Source organism: Larus michahellis, chromosome 8 (assembly GCF_964199755.1).
Source record: "Larus michahellis chromosome 8, bLarMic1.1, whole genome shotgun sequence".
In the NCBI taxonomy this organism is placed as follows: Eukaryota; Metazoa; Chordata; class Aves; order Charadriiformes; family Laridae; genus Larus; species Larus michahellis.
The window spans coordinates 54806442-54821391 of record NC_133903.1 but is presented as its reverse complement, the minus strand read 5'-3'; the positions used below and the strand labels follow the sequence as shown (position 1 = coordinate 54821391).

The window sequence follows — 14950 nt, the reverse complement described above, 5'->3', positions numbered from 1 at the left end:
ACTCCTTTCCTATCTTACTTGGTCACTAAGGTATATTACAAAGATATCAATTTCCAATACACAGCCCTAACTACCATTTTTCAGGTAAACTTTTGTAACTTTCCCAATAATTCCATGCAAGGAACTTTAAAATTCCGTAGGTTTTCAAAACAAAAGTTGTTAAGCTCCACAGCTTTCAGTATCTACTAACATCTTTATCTAGTACAGCTGATGCATTCAGAGATATTTTTTTCTTGTTGTACTGCTGACAGCAAAACACTTATACACAAATATAATATGGATGAAAAAATCAAAACTTTTCATTTTAGTCTATGGGAACATTGTAATTCAGTAGGAGTTTAAATAAAGTAAGAATTCTTATGAAACACTAGTGCCTGAAACAGTCCATTTGATCACAAAATTGGTAGAGGAAAGGCAATTATTTTCACATATTACTCAAAGTGGCTTAGAATTGATCTGTGATACTACCTTTAGGGGTAAATTGCCTCCAGTAATTTAGGGGTAAACTGTCACCAGTAAACTACCTCCAGTAATTTAGGGGTAAATTTTCTCCAGTAACAACCTCTCCTATGAGTCTACAAACCTCTGTGCCAATTAATGCCAGTTATCATGGAGATTTCCTGTGACAGTGCAATAAGGAGCAATTGCCCCCTATAAACTGAACTGAGACCAACTCACTTAATAATTTGTAGTAGGAAAAAATTTATTGCAGAAATGTCACAATCAAAAAGCAATACCTAGGCCCACCTCAAGCAAGCAACAATGCTACCATCAAATTTGGTGTTGTTAAACAGCTCACTTAGGTCCCCTGTAAACTGTCAGCTGGTATTGACTTTTGCTCATTCATACTGGTGATTTACAGATGAAAAGCTCTGTATGCTATTCCCACTTCCCCGAGTCATCCAACACCTAGCAACAAAGAAGGAGGATTTGAGGAAAATGAAAAACTTTGAGGAATGGTGAAAAAATCACTACGTGACATATTTTCTAACAGGTAAATGACGAAAATGTCTTCAAAGATACAGCCACCAACACTTGAAATCTGAACCCTATCTAAAACTACTGTAAATTCCTTAAAACAGTTACTGAGTTTATGCGCTGGGATACTCTCACAGCTGAATTGCTGACTGCTGTTTGTAAACTACCCGCTGCAATCACCACACACAATAGTTATGGGGAAAAAAATATCTAATCGTTACCTAAACTGAGTTGTTCTTTTGATTTAATATTTTCTAAACTGCTTTTCAAAACAGTTAGATAGGCTGCTCGGCAGTTCATGTAAAAGATTGCTTCTTCTGCATGCTGGGACTTCTTTGCTTGGGAACTCTCTGAGCATGTGACTTTCTGAACAGAGAGGGATGCGTTATTCTCAGGACTGCTGGCCATTCTGTGAAGAATACAATTACAGTTAGAGTTTGTTACTTTCTTGCCTGTTTAATAACTTCTCTGCTTTATCCTCTGAAACACAGACTAATACAAATTATCCTAACATCCAGGCCATATGTTTTTGGTTCTCTAAATCTGGGATGAGAATACATACCTATGTTTGTAGGTAGGCACCATGGGATCTGCAAACAAAAATAGCTTGAGCTCTACTTATTAACAACAGTTTATTCTCTATTGGCAGTCAAAAGTTTCATTTTATTGTATTTTATTTTAATTTCAGACATTTTATATCACAGTGATTATATAGTCATGTTATTTGAAAGCCTAATAACAAATTTTCAAGTTATCTGTAATACAAACCATTGATATCCATGTTTAGAAGTAAACCACTAGGACTTGTCCATACTACACACTTACTACACATTTCTACGACAATTTCTCTCTTGCCACGTTAGCTAAATTCTCCTAATGACAGAATGGGAAAGTTTGTACAAAAGTGCACTTGTTGGCTGTGATGACTTTACTACCATTGTCTATGCCTAGCATGATTTGTCACAACAGTATATTAATGAACATATCATATCTACCACTGTTTTGTCCCCAGTGCCACTCTCATTGTTGCTACAGTTCACCAGCAGTAGCAAAAGTGGCTTCTCGCGTTTTTTTCCTAAAAACACTCCAGTTTAAACATGGCCACAGGTGCGAAAGGCACAGAATTATTTAAAAGACTTTTTCACCAAACAACAATAACGAAGTAAATATTATCGAGAATGGATGCAGCGCTTACGTCATTGGAGAGCATTCTGTAGCTGTATGATTATGACTGACTCATGTCATGTTGGATTCTCTGTTATAATTCTTGGTGTTAACAGCAGAGTAAAAACTCCCTTTGTCCTCCAGTGCAAATTATATGTAACTGTGTTTATGCTGCACTGCATATTTGTCAGGATTTCCTCCCTCACTCAAAAGTCGACTTTCATCTTTCCAAGACTGATTTAGCTGGAAAACTGGCTAGTTTACATAGCCTCAGCAGAGACACTGTGTAATGTCATAAACAAACACTATATAATATTCATTGTTTAAAAAGTGATCTAATAATTATTAAATTGATTACATGCTTTTTTCTGGTTCCCATACCAGAATGGGATTTTGTTTTCCGTTTTTACAGTTATAACTTGATTAAACATATGGCTAATAGTAAAACTGGTCAAAATTTTAACCCTTAATCCTTCAAGTACATGAAGTTAAATACACTGAATTGTACCTTTAAGAGTTATCTAAATATAATTAATAGAAATAAATAAGTCTGACGCTAAGAATGTGCATAAAAGTGTGTAAGGTAAGTCTTTTACACACAACACTACCCATATAGTTGTGAAACAATGAAAAAATATGAAATGCATTTTTTCTAAATTATTAAAATGTTTCAAAGCAGTAACTAATACTGTTTGCTCACCAATGGCCAGTAAACTTTAACAGCAGCCTTTCTGCTTTTACCAAGGGTGATTAAGGTTTTTAGAAGGCCATCACAGAGGGACACTAAATCGTGTTGTACTGTTGGTCTAACAGCCTCTCATATTATTTTACCCAATGTTGGCTTCAGAAAACATATTCCAGTATAATAAATTGAATACCCCAAGTTCAGCAACAAGACAACGACATCATAGGGTCCCCTTCAGGACTCATTGGATTTTTACTCAGGAGGCCTAAATCACTCGCACCTTCTTGAGTTATATAGGTCTTTTACACTTGGGAAAGAAAGATAATAATCGCTTATCATGGATGAAGTACCCTATTTATAATACACAGGCCGCCTGCCTGACACTTTAATATTACACTGGCATTAGAAGGACCCCATAGGGACACCGTGATACAGTCTGGTTACTGCAAACGGGTGTCACTATAATTAAGCGCCAGTGTTACACACACAAAATGGGAGTGGGTTAAAGTCAAGGAGGAAAAGAAGAATAAATGTTAATTTTCCCGTAACTAGTTTATAAAATGTGAACTCTCGTTTATACTCCTTAGACTTCCCATTACCCAGATATTTCTTACACGGGCCACAGTTCTGCCAAGAAGCGCTGCCGACACATCGCTCAGAAATCCGGTGAGCAATAGCTTAGTAACAGCACTGCCAGCAGCCCCTTGGTTTAGGTGGTTACATTTTTACTGGACAAATGACACTTTAGACAAAACAGACAGAGGGGAGCAATCCGGCCTCGGCTGAGGCGGGAGGACAACACAGCCTAACTATTACTTTCAATGTTAGTTCGATGATTCTAACAAATAAAAACCACCTTCCAAGCAGGAATTAAGTCATACCCTTCTTGGCAATACTGACCTTTCCGAGGCTGAGGTTCACCTCCATCCACAGCAAACACGCACCAACGGGGAAGCTTCGCGCTGCGGCTCCTTAGCCTTCCGAGCCCAAGCGCTCAGGCCTCACTCCCCTGAAATGAGGAAACTTTTACCACATAAATCTCGTTACCTCCCTCTCCGGTGGGCGCAGGCATCTTCTTGAGCAAAATTTATCACCCACCATCGCGCAAAAGACGCTACAATCCCTTTGCCGGCGCCCGACAGATGGGGAAGCAACTCTCCCGCCCTGCCCGGCGTCCCCAGCCGCCCTGAGGGGCCGGCTCTGCCCGCACCTCACCTCACCTCACCTCCCAGCCCAGAACAAACCTTCCCGAGGGGGGGAGGCCGCCACCGGCCCGGCTCCTACCGTCACACGGCACCGAGAGCAGGGGCAGCGGGGCCCGACGAGCCGGCCCTCGACCCGCCCGAGCCGGGGGCCGCGTCCCGCCCTCTCGGCGCCGTTTCCAGCCGGCGGCGTTTGGCCGGTGCACGGCGGCGGCGGGAGGCGGGAGCTTTGCAAAAGGCGGCGGGAGCGGCTCCGGGCACCGCAATGTCGTAGGTATCGGGTAGGGGTGGCCGAGTAGGTCCGCTCGGCTCCGGGTGCCGCTGTCGGCCTCCCCCCCCGCCGGGAGCTGCTGGAGCGGGCGGTGGAGCCAGGGCCCGTGTGGGATGCGATGAGGCGGAGCGCTTCTCCCCGGCGGCCTGGCGGCTTCTGTACGGCTGGGAGCTTGTTCCCTGAGGAGAAGTGTGCTCCTCGGGTCGTCCCGGAGAGCGGAGGAGCAGGCCACTGCCTGGGGAAGGGCGGGTTTTGTTTCTAGCTCCGTCTTCCCGTTGTTGGATGGGGCCGGGAATAGTTAAGATGGTTGTTCCTCGGGGCAGGGCCTTGTCCAGATGGAGCTTGGGTGGGCAATGCCCACTGGCATGGGTAATGCTTTATGTATGTTCCGTGTTCCTGGAGTGCTGCCTCCAGCTCCGCGGCCCTCGGCAGAAGGACATGGAGCTGTTGGAGTGGGGCCAGAGGAGGTCACGGAGATGATCCAAGAGCTGGAGCCCCTCTGCTGTGGGGACAGGCTGAGAGAGCTGGGGGGTTCAGCCTGGAGAAGAGAAGGCTCCGCGGAGACCTTCCAGGCCCTAAAGGGGCTCCAGGAAAGCTGGGGAGGGACTTTTTAGCAGGGCCTGTTGCAATAGGATGAGGGGGAATGGTTTTAAACTGGAAGAAGGTAGATTTAGATTAGATATCAGGAAGAAATTTTTCACTCTGAGAGTGGTGAGCCCCTGGCCCAGGTTGCCCAGAGAAGCTGTGGCTGCCCCATCCCTGGAGGGGTTCAAGGCCAGGTTGGCCGGGGCTTGGAGCAACCTGGGCTGGTGGGAGGTGTCCCTGCCCAGGGCAGGGGGTGCCACCGGGTGGGCTTTAAGTTTCCTTCCAACCAAAATAATTTTATGACTCTAGGGGTGGAAGAGGGGCAGGAGCCGTGTCACAGATGGGTTGTGTTGAGTTTGACGCCAGGGGTTTGTGCTGCAGGCTGCTGTGGGAAGTTATGGCAGGCCATGACACGTTCCCTATCCATTTTCCATCAGTCTGTATCTCTTTGTAGTGTCTCCTGTTCTTATTTGTACCATTCTTAGCAATTTATCAAGCTATAGTCATGTAAGTCTGATGCTATTCTTGCGTATCTTTGCTAATCTTGGGCTTCTGAATAACAATAAAGAAAATGTGTAGGACCTTGCTAACTTCAACAGCAGTAAGGTGAAGCTGTAAGACTTCTGCTGCCTATATATAGGCTTGGGATATTGTCCCAGTTTACAGCTCCTCATGCCATTTCAAAGATCACTTATGTTAGAGCTAACATAGGTTCCAACTTCTGCCAGTCTTTCTCTTGACCACAGGTGGTTGAAGTAATCATGCCAGACAGTAGTAATACAAAGGAAACTTAGCAATATACAAGCTTTGATATTTTGGTGTCTAAGTAAGTCTGTTTCTCGCTGGTTGCACGCTGAGTTTAACTACCATTTAAAATGAACATAGAAAATGATCATATATTCTTTACGCTTTTACAATTAGTAAGACGTTTTTACTGGCAAGTTTTGAAGATGAAGCAAAACGTAAATAGCATAGAGCTATTTTCTGTGGTGATTTGTTTCCCCCCCACCCCCAGTAAAGCAGAAACTTAAGAGGAAGCTAACTGAAATGCCTTCAAAATGCGCTACAATAATCCCTAGGGTATTTTTAATGAAAGAATATAGTCAAGTCCATGATACTGTATGTGATTGCTACCATTGCATTAATTCATAAATGAATTATGAAGGAAAGTTAAGTGTATGTGTAATTAAAAATAATATTAAAAAATCAATTTCTTTATAGAAAGTTAGATTGCATACCTACGCTCCCACAGTTAAGCAGATAAGTGCTTTCATCAAAGCACTATTCAAGTGAGTAAAGGTCTCCCAGTATTAGCAAGGAACTGACAGTATGACCTGATAGATAATACACTATAGAACTAATATGTAGTTATTTAACCTGATAAATATTATGGGGAAAATAATAATTGCAGGTTGTACGGCTACCTATAAACATGTGCCATCATACTCTGCATAGTTAAGAAAATAAAATTTTCTTTGAGGGAATTTTGAATGAATTCAAGGGTAGGAAACTCAGGTAAATAAGTTGTTGTGTACTGTCATCACATATGCTGCATCTTTTTGTGTCCTTTTCTTATTCATACTCTGACATTTGATTCTACGCCATAGCCAAAGCAAGGCTTTTTGAGCCATATAGAGAAGATAAACCAAACTAAAGCTGGTGCTGTTCCTCCATGGTGGGTCCTAAAATACTTTAGGAATTTTGTTTGCACCTAAATGCTCATATTGTTTTTTCTCCATGTGCATCTTTTGAAAAATCTGAGGGAAGACACTTTGGCCAACTGAGTCTTCGTGTTAGAAGTGTGGATGAATTTTGTGTCCATGGTCCTAGCCAGGGACCGCGTGTAGACTAAGAGCACAAATTTTAACTTATTTTGAGTGAATCACAGTCACCAGAGATTTACCTTCTCATATTATGGCGTCAGAAAGACAATCACTAAAAACAAGCCCACAAGCAAACCAGGCTGCTGGGTAGGATGGAGTGGGAAAAGCAAGGCAAATTTCACCTCCTGATGCCAAAATTTTATCCATGCAGCTCCTTCCAAGGTTGAAGTGCTTGCGTGGAATGAGGCTGCCTCTTCGTCGCCATAGCTCAGGGTATTTGCGGGGGCTTTGCAGGCCAGAAGAGAGAATTTTGGGCTGACTGCAACTCTATCGCTGTACACGGTACTTGGCAGACTTGAAAGAACACAGTCTTGACCAGTCCACAACTTTCTCTCTAAGAAATTTTCTAAATGTTTATAATCTGGTGGGATTTTCAGGTAGTTTCTCATATATCTTCATCCTAGAGCTATGTTGACTCCAGATTCTGCTTTACTTTGGCTTCCAGCTTCTTTTGAAGTCCATCATAAAAACTTCCATCATAACATGCCTTAGTATAACATGCAAATGCATTGGCCCCTAGAGCATCCTTTCAGAGTACATGTATTAATAAATATAATGTTTCTCTGCTGCCACTGGGGTGGAAGATGTAATGGAGTCTGCATTCCTTAAGCAATATGGGTTTCTATTTAAAAAAGAAATACATTGTAAAGAATTCCATCAAACTGTTACAGCTTTGACTGCCCTTTGGCAAGAATTTCCCACGCTTTTTTAATTTAAATGTTACCTGTTTACTTGGCTTTTTTAAGATAGAATACTTCTCTTCCCCTTTTTGTAATAGAGATAGTTGTAAAACAGTATTCATATAAGACCGTTACCTGAGTTATATTTCAAAAATGTGTTTTCATTCTATTTTTCCAATGCTTTAATTTACAGTTTTGGAATCGTAACATAAATTTTAAAACTATATGTTTGGAATGAGGTCATCTTAATTCCTTACAAGTCAAAGTATTCTTTTCCAAGATGAAAACTGTGAACTAAGTTCTTGAAATATGATGCATTTTCTAAATCTTGTTTAATTTGATACAATATATATGTTTCTTGGGGTCTGTGCTTATAAAGATTTTAAATTTTTTTCCTCGTTGTTTTATATAATGCTTTAAACTATTGTTAAGATTTAGGAATGTGCTTAAAAAGTTTCAGTTGTCTCTGGGAAAAATAGTCTTAATTTATGTTGACCTTTCTTTCCTTTGAGCATTTAGTCTGCATTCAATAAAATTTTGATGACTGCTCTTTAGAAGACAGCTGTACGATATAAAGTATTATAAATATTCAGCTTTCCTCTTCTAGCGTTGCCATTAACAGCTGGGCATCCAGTTCAGCAGAGCAGATTTTGCAGAGAGAGCTTGGCATGTTCCTGAATCAGTATAGTGAAAAAGACTAGAAAATAGTTTCTTATGGTTTGGGGACCTGTAAAGACATAGAGCATCTGTTCCCCGGTTAAGTCATAGTCTGGTAGCACTGAATCATGTTAAGAGCTAAAATGATGGGAAGAACTACTTTTTTCACCTTGGCTGTACCTGTTTTAAATGCCTAATACATTATTTCTACTAATGGCAAAATAATTTCAACCCTTGCTCAGAAGGTATGTAAATATTAATGCTTTTGTATTTTTTCATTGTTTATAGTCTTTGAGAAAGAGACAAATATACAATGTGATTTTACTTCACTGTCTTGGTTTTTATCTCTAGTATAAAATGGAGAATTGGATTTTCTTATGCAAACATTTTATTCCTCTAAACAGGCAGTGTTTTTGTTACACAGTATTTTAATCAGCTAATGTATTTGCTTTGGATGAGATTAGTTTTCTTGTGTAGTATAAAAAAATGTGAAACACAAAAAAGGAAAATGTCTTTAAAATTACAGATTATAGACCTTACGACCAGCAATCTTTGTGTCTAGGTGACCATAAAACTTGTCCATATTTTTCTCTTTCAGAGTTAAGAGAGCATTAAAGTTGGACACCGTTAAAAAAGATGATGTAAGTATTTTTTGGTGTATGGAATCATCTGGGCTGTATATATATATGTACGTGTGTGTATTTATATCTATATGCATACATATGTGTGTATATAAACATGATACATCATTAGAGTTGCATTTGTATTATTACAGATTCGATGTTGTCTAGAAAAATCCTAACAACGCACAAAATTACTGCTGAAAATATTAGTATAAAATTTATTGTATTCCATTGTCATGTAACTGCCTGGCCCTAAGTAATGTACATCTGCATGAATCACACGAAAATAATGGAGAAATATGCATATTTTTATTGCCATCACTATTTACCCAAGAGCTGAATGAGTTAAGATCCTTGGTGAAATTATTTATTAGAAATTAGCTCCGTTATCCTGGAAGCAAATGTTCTGCCATGTAATTGTACATCTAACAATATGGAATTATGATAATGCTGTAATCTGCATATTACAAACTGCAAAATTGAAATGAAAACACTAAAGGCGTTTTCATGTCAAGGATATAATTATCTCCCTCAGCTAATCTGGCATAATGAAACAATAAAGTACTAACACTGCAATAAATTTCACCACAGTTATCACAATAAAAATAAAATTGTACTGTTGCTATTATTTTTTGTAAATGCAGCTATAGTATACTCTCAGTACCAGCATGTCATGACATATGTCAGTTTATTATCTGCTCCTACCAACAGTGGGTGTTGCTGCAGACATCCATACAGAGGAGCTTGTGAGAATGGCAGTGTTTAAAGGAAGGAAAATTTTGGAAAAGTAGATAGAGAAATAGCTGGTCAGCAGATAAGCTCCCAATAAATCTCCATGTCTGTGTCACTTTGAAGAGATTTGTTTATATGCAGCACATATTTGGAGGTCTCGCTGGTATTTAGCAAAACAGAAATTCGCAATTTTAAAAATTTTCTAGATACTTTTTTTTTAATTTAAACAAAGGTGGCAAAGTACCGCAGTGGCACTAAAAAAAATCATTAGCAATTTAATTAGCAGCTTAGTGTACCATTACCCAACTTGTTCTGCTCAGAATGCAGCTGTGACTGTAATTTTGCATCTGTTTCTTGGGCTGTAGTAACGTTTTTGTAGATGAGTGGTCCAACTGAAATTACACACAATTCCCTTTCTGCCTTAAAGCTGTTCCTTCCCTGCCCCTGCCCCCTCCCCATGAGATAAAACGAAAGAGTTACTTGATGGTTACCTGCATTCAGGTTCTTGTGCAGCAAAAAGCTTAACAAAAGCCCATCTGAATGATAAAAACTTTTACTGGAATCTCAGTAATGTAGGCTTACACTATGATTTTTAGTTCATACAATGCCTCTAACAGATACATGTCAAAGATTTAAAGTGTTTAAGGTATACCATAATTAAATAACGTTGTAGGAGGTAGGAAGGAATGTAAGGTAATAAACACACGGTTTGTGTGAAGTATCTTTTTTAGCTCTGCCACATCCATTGCTGTTTCTACAATTTCTTTCCTGTTATTCCGGAGGCCCTCATTCCACCTGCTGGTCACAGTACTCAAAGCATGCCTGAACTAACCAGATCAGAAATTAGTATTTTTAGATTTTGTGATGTTAGTGTGGTGTCATTAACAAATTGCGTAACTGGACCACGACTCTCCTTCCTGGAAGGAAAATTCTTACTGCCAAATAAATACTGTCCTTTGAAGTACTACAGTAACTTTTTCCAGGTAGCTGCTCAGTGGAGTCTTACTTCATATCCAGAAATATGGTGGCCGAGGTGACTGCTGTTCTAGCAGGAAAAATATCCTGAAAGTGTAAGCAGATTGGAGATTCTCCCTGTTACAAAAGAGTTTTGATGACATTTATATGCCTAAAGTGGCATTGATACTTTACTATAATTAATATTTCATTTAAGACGATTTGAAACATTTCTGTAACCTGCTTGAATGTGGCAAAATATTAGTGACAACAGACTGAAGATTTCCATCCGATATTGTTTAAATACTGATAGACTGCAAAAAAGAGTATAAGCAGCTGGTGTGAAATTATTTAGGGTATTCAAGACTAAAACAAGACAGAGTAATATCCAGGAGCTATAAGAAAGCTAGGTAAGTGGGCAGCAAATTAGATCTTTTGAAATACGGTGTAAGTCATATTACTAATGACTAATACTGTTGGGTTCTAGATTAAGGGTAACCACTCAAGGTAGAGTAGGAGAAGAAAAACATCAAAACTGCAGCTTTGTGTAGAAGTGCAGTAAGATATATCAGAAATAGAGTATCAAGCAACACTGGAAGTATAATGTCATTGCATAAATCAGTATTTTGTCTTCACTTGAATTAGAATTGAATGTACTGTCACTCTACTTTAAAGTATAATTGCAGAAATAATAATCTTTGAATCTATATCATTCTGTGGAAGAAAATGAGTGTGAACATAGACTGTGGTACAAGTGGCACAAGAAATGCCTTCAAATGAAGGAAATTAAAAGATCAGGGTGTCTTAATAGGAGTTCAGTAGTGAAGAGCAGGAAAGGGGTATTAGACTATGCTGTTTGCTTTTTAGAGGGGATATTGAACATTCTTATACTTTTATATAATCGAGAGGAATTTAATAATATTGCGGTGTGGAAAACTGAAAGCCAATAACGCTTATATGATATGTTAACTTCTAGAACTCATCCTGTAATTTTGGTAAAGTCGAGAAGGTAGTAGAAGCCATGATAAAAACACTCATTCATATAGATAACAAGAGTATGCATATCTAGGTAGGTGGGAAAATAGCAGTGTTAGGCTTCAGGACACTTAAATCAACTGCTAACCATCTAGGATCGAGAAGACGACTTCTGAGGGTTACCTAATTGTCCATTATACTTCTAGGTACAACTCATATTCCTAGTTCTTCTGTAAATGTATACTTTTTAGAAGCAGTTTCCTTATAACACCTCAAGAATTTAAGATTAATTATGAAAACATTAATATTCTCTATCATTAATTTACTCAGTAATAAAATGTAGCCTTTTCCCAGGTCCTGGATTCCTGATGGATTGTAGAGGCTTTAAGTCACCTTTGTATATGTAGCTTTGTGATCTGATATGACTTACATCCTGGTATGACTTGCGGCTTTCACCCATATTACCTGGTTACTGCTTTTGCCTCCTAAATCTAAAATTGCTGTAGTTAAATTTCCCAGGGGATATTTGTGGGACCTTAAACCTACGAGGTTCAGGCCTTCTCAGAGTTGTCTTTCTGTCCTGTACCACGCTCTGAGCTCTCAACCATGTCCCCAGTAGCCCTTTTCCCACAGCACCCAGGAGATTCATGCGCTGAGAAATCCTTACTGGACAGGAAGATTAGTATACCCTTCGTTTAGTCTGGTTTAAAAAGGAGTAGGATGAGGGTCTTATTCCAGCAAAGCAGGACAACATATGGGAAGTATGGAAAGGGAATAAATGAGTTATTAATTTGAAAATGCGGTGGAAATATCAGTTACTAAAGTGGAAATACCAGGTTGTCTGCTTTTTTGAAATTTCTTTTTCCTCAACTTGGCTTAAGTACTGTGCATGCTGTAATGAATATAAACCCCAGATCCTCACCTTGTATTTCATTTATGCTATCGAAACAGTGTAATATGCTTACCTATTATACTTTTTCTAACATAAATTGAATAATAAATGAGAGATTAATTAAAGAGATTACAGAACAATCATGTACAATAAAGCTGACTGCTGACTTTAAGTGTCTCCTTTAAGTGCTGTGTGTCCATGTGTATTTTTGTGTATGGCTCCTTTTTGACAGACTTTTTTGATGGTGTTATTTAAAGCTGCTAAACTTCGTAGTTGGAATCAAGTTGTTACTAGAGCTGAAGCCCTTTATGTGCAAACAAAGTGTGGTTTTGGTTTGGTTTTTTATTCTGTAGATTAGCAGTGCAGTGAAATCCCAGTTTCTCAGAGTTGCAATTCAGCATCTAATATAGAGAGTGAACTGTGTCCCAGATAACCCCAGTTAATATTTCAGAATTGCAGACTAGTTCTTTTGAAAACCTCTGTGCACAATTCCTTTAACGTCATTAAATAACTCCTTTTATATCATTATTGAATATCATATTGAAATTGTAAGCCAGAAACAAAATTTTGGATTTAATGGACTTGGTGTTTTTTTGATTAACACTTGTTTAGAAAATCATTAGAAATAACTGTCTTTTGATAGAATTAAAATCTAAAAATAGTGGTTTATAGTTCATGTGTCTTAAATTTTCAATACTGCAGGAAAAATAATACCAGGTTTTGACTGCTTTAAAAAAAAAAACGAAACAAAAAGCACCCAGGTGTTAATTCTAGAATATCTAAATTTCTGGAAACCACATCCTTTTTGTTTATGAAAACTGGGAGGCTAACGTTTGAAGAACTTTTTATTCTTTTGAGTAAAACTAATGTGAATGAGGAGGGGGAGTGCTAGAACGACTTGGTGGGCACCTGGCAGCCAGTGAAGGTCACCCCACCACAACATATAGCACGGGCTTTCCATAAATGGGAGCACATAAAGTTAGGAATTGCTTAGAAAAATCTATTAGCAGGTGGTAAATGTTCAGAGAGGCTTTGTCTGGTTTGGGGTGCAATATGTAACTCTACTGATAGGAAAGGGAGAGGCCAGCATGTAATTAATTTGCAGAAGGGAAGTTTACAACCATTGTATGTTTAGGTGGTCATAGGTAGTTCTTTATCGTTAGCCAATATTCATTTAGATTCTTTGTCTTTTGCTACATTTTAGCCATCTGATGCAACACCTTTGAAGACCAGAAAGGAAAATCTAAACTCTTATTCACCGACAACAGGGACACGCGAAATGAGTCCATTTTCACCTCCTACGAGTCGTAATGCACAAAATCTCAGAAATCATCCATCAAATGGTTAGTTGAACATTCTGCCTTTCTTACTGCAACATTTTTCTGGCTATTGGCTTGATTTAGTAACTTATGTCTCATGTGGTATGTTTGATTTCTTTTTCCTCTTAAAGAATTTTAATCTCTTTTGGAAAAGCTGATGTTGATTTTTAAAGCTTGAATCTTTTCAGTATAAATCTTGGGGGTGTTTATGAAACAGCTTGTTTGTGAAACAAGTTTTGCTTTCTGTTAATCAATATTAAGAATGTTTGACTTTGGCTCAGAACAAAAAAGCCTATACTGGCATTTTTGGCAATAATTCCATTAATTCCTTTGGTTAGGCCTGTTTATGGTAGCCATGTCCTTTGTTTGCTTTCTTTCTAAGTCCCAGTTTTCATTGCCAGAACTGGTACGTGCTACTGAGAGTGACTTTGCTCTTCTTTGGATTATAGGGGAAGATATTCTGACATTGCTGTGTACTATGTGCTGCTTCAGATTATTGCAAGGAAGTCTGGTTTGCTCTTGCGAGGCAGTGCCATTCATTGTTCATAATACGCAGCTGAGGTCTGGGCTCTCTCGTGGTCCAGAGAGCTGTAAAGAAAAGATGGGTGCAGTTGATGCATGTTTATTTTTGTGGCCTTTTGAGAACTGTGTTGCGATTTGCAATGCAAGGCCTGGTTTACGTACTTCCAGGTTTCTGGTGGTAAATGCTTGCATGTATGCATGCATACCTACATATAGCATTTCTCAGCTCTGAGTCTTTCTCTATCAATATTGAAAGTTAACGTAGATTTTATCAAATCAAAGCTAAAAGGGACGTTCAGTAAGTTTAACTCTTCTGCTTGGCATTCTTTTACATAATTTTTTACTATTTTTTTTCATAGTAAGGCAATTTTTAATTAATCTAACATAACACTGAATGTCATTTGCTCTCAGAAAATATGCCTTTTTAAAATCATATTATTTCCAGTTCACTTTAAGATATATGTGCACTTAGTTACACAGTCACACTTTTTGATGCAGGCGAACTATATATATTTTCAGTAGACTAACCTGCTTTTATGGCTGTATAGGTTGGGGTCTTTTTAAGTGTTAAAGAACCATTAGGTCACCTGGTGTGTCTTTTTTATATTAAAAAACTAATACAAAGAGACTTTCGTGTCATCTTTCCCATATAGAGCCCAAGAGCTTTATTTCCTTGCAGTACAACTCCTAGAAAGACAGTTTAGTCTTGATTTGAAGATTCAAATTATTTAAAAAATAATAGTAAAAATCCATCACTTCCCTTGTTAGCAAGTTCCTTGTTCAATTACCTTTGCTATTACAAAAAAAAAAAAAATTCTCCTGTCTGAT

General features: G+C 38.6%; 2 protein-coding genes across 6 annotated transcripts in view; one reads left to right on the top strand and one right to left on the bottom strand.

Annotated features, from left to right (window-relative positions):
* Positions 1-4214, bottom strand: part of EFCAB7 (EF-hand calcium binding domain 7) — a 29325-nt gene extending 25111 nt beyond the window's left edge. The window contains exons 1-4 of one of the 4 annotated variants that reach the window (XM_074598864.1): positions 3926-4034; positions 3728-3836; positions 1541-1568; positions 1200-1387 (exon numbers count right to left, since the gene is read on the bottom strand). In XM_074598864.1, coding sequence (XP_074454965.1) covers positions 1200-1387; positions 1541-1563 — 211 coding nt within the window. In that variant the 5' untranslated portion in view covers positions 1564-1568; positions 3728-3836; positions 3926-4034. Of the gene's footprint in view, positions 1-1199; positions 1388-1540; positions 1569-3727; positions 3837-3925; positions 4035-4071 lie in introns of those variants that run through there. The other 3 variants (XM_074598866.1, XM_074598865.1, XM_074598867.1) reach the window with 3 other exon arrangements.
* Positions 3936-14950, top strand: part of ITGB3BP (integrin subunit beta 3 binding protein) — a 34286-nt gene continuing 23271 nt past the window's right edge. Inside the window, exons 1-3 of one of the 2 annotated variants that reach the window (XM_074598874.1) lie at positions 3936-4299; positions 8704-8746; positions 13486-13624. In XM_074598874.1, the coding sequence (XP_074454975.1) occupies positions 4295-4299; positions 8704-8746; positions 13486-13624 (187 nt within the window). In that variant the 5' untranslated portion in view covers positions 3936-4294. The remainder of the gene's footprint in view (positions 4300-8703; positions 8747-13485; positions 13625-14950) is intronic. The other variant, XM_074598875.1, reaches the window with a different exon arrangement.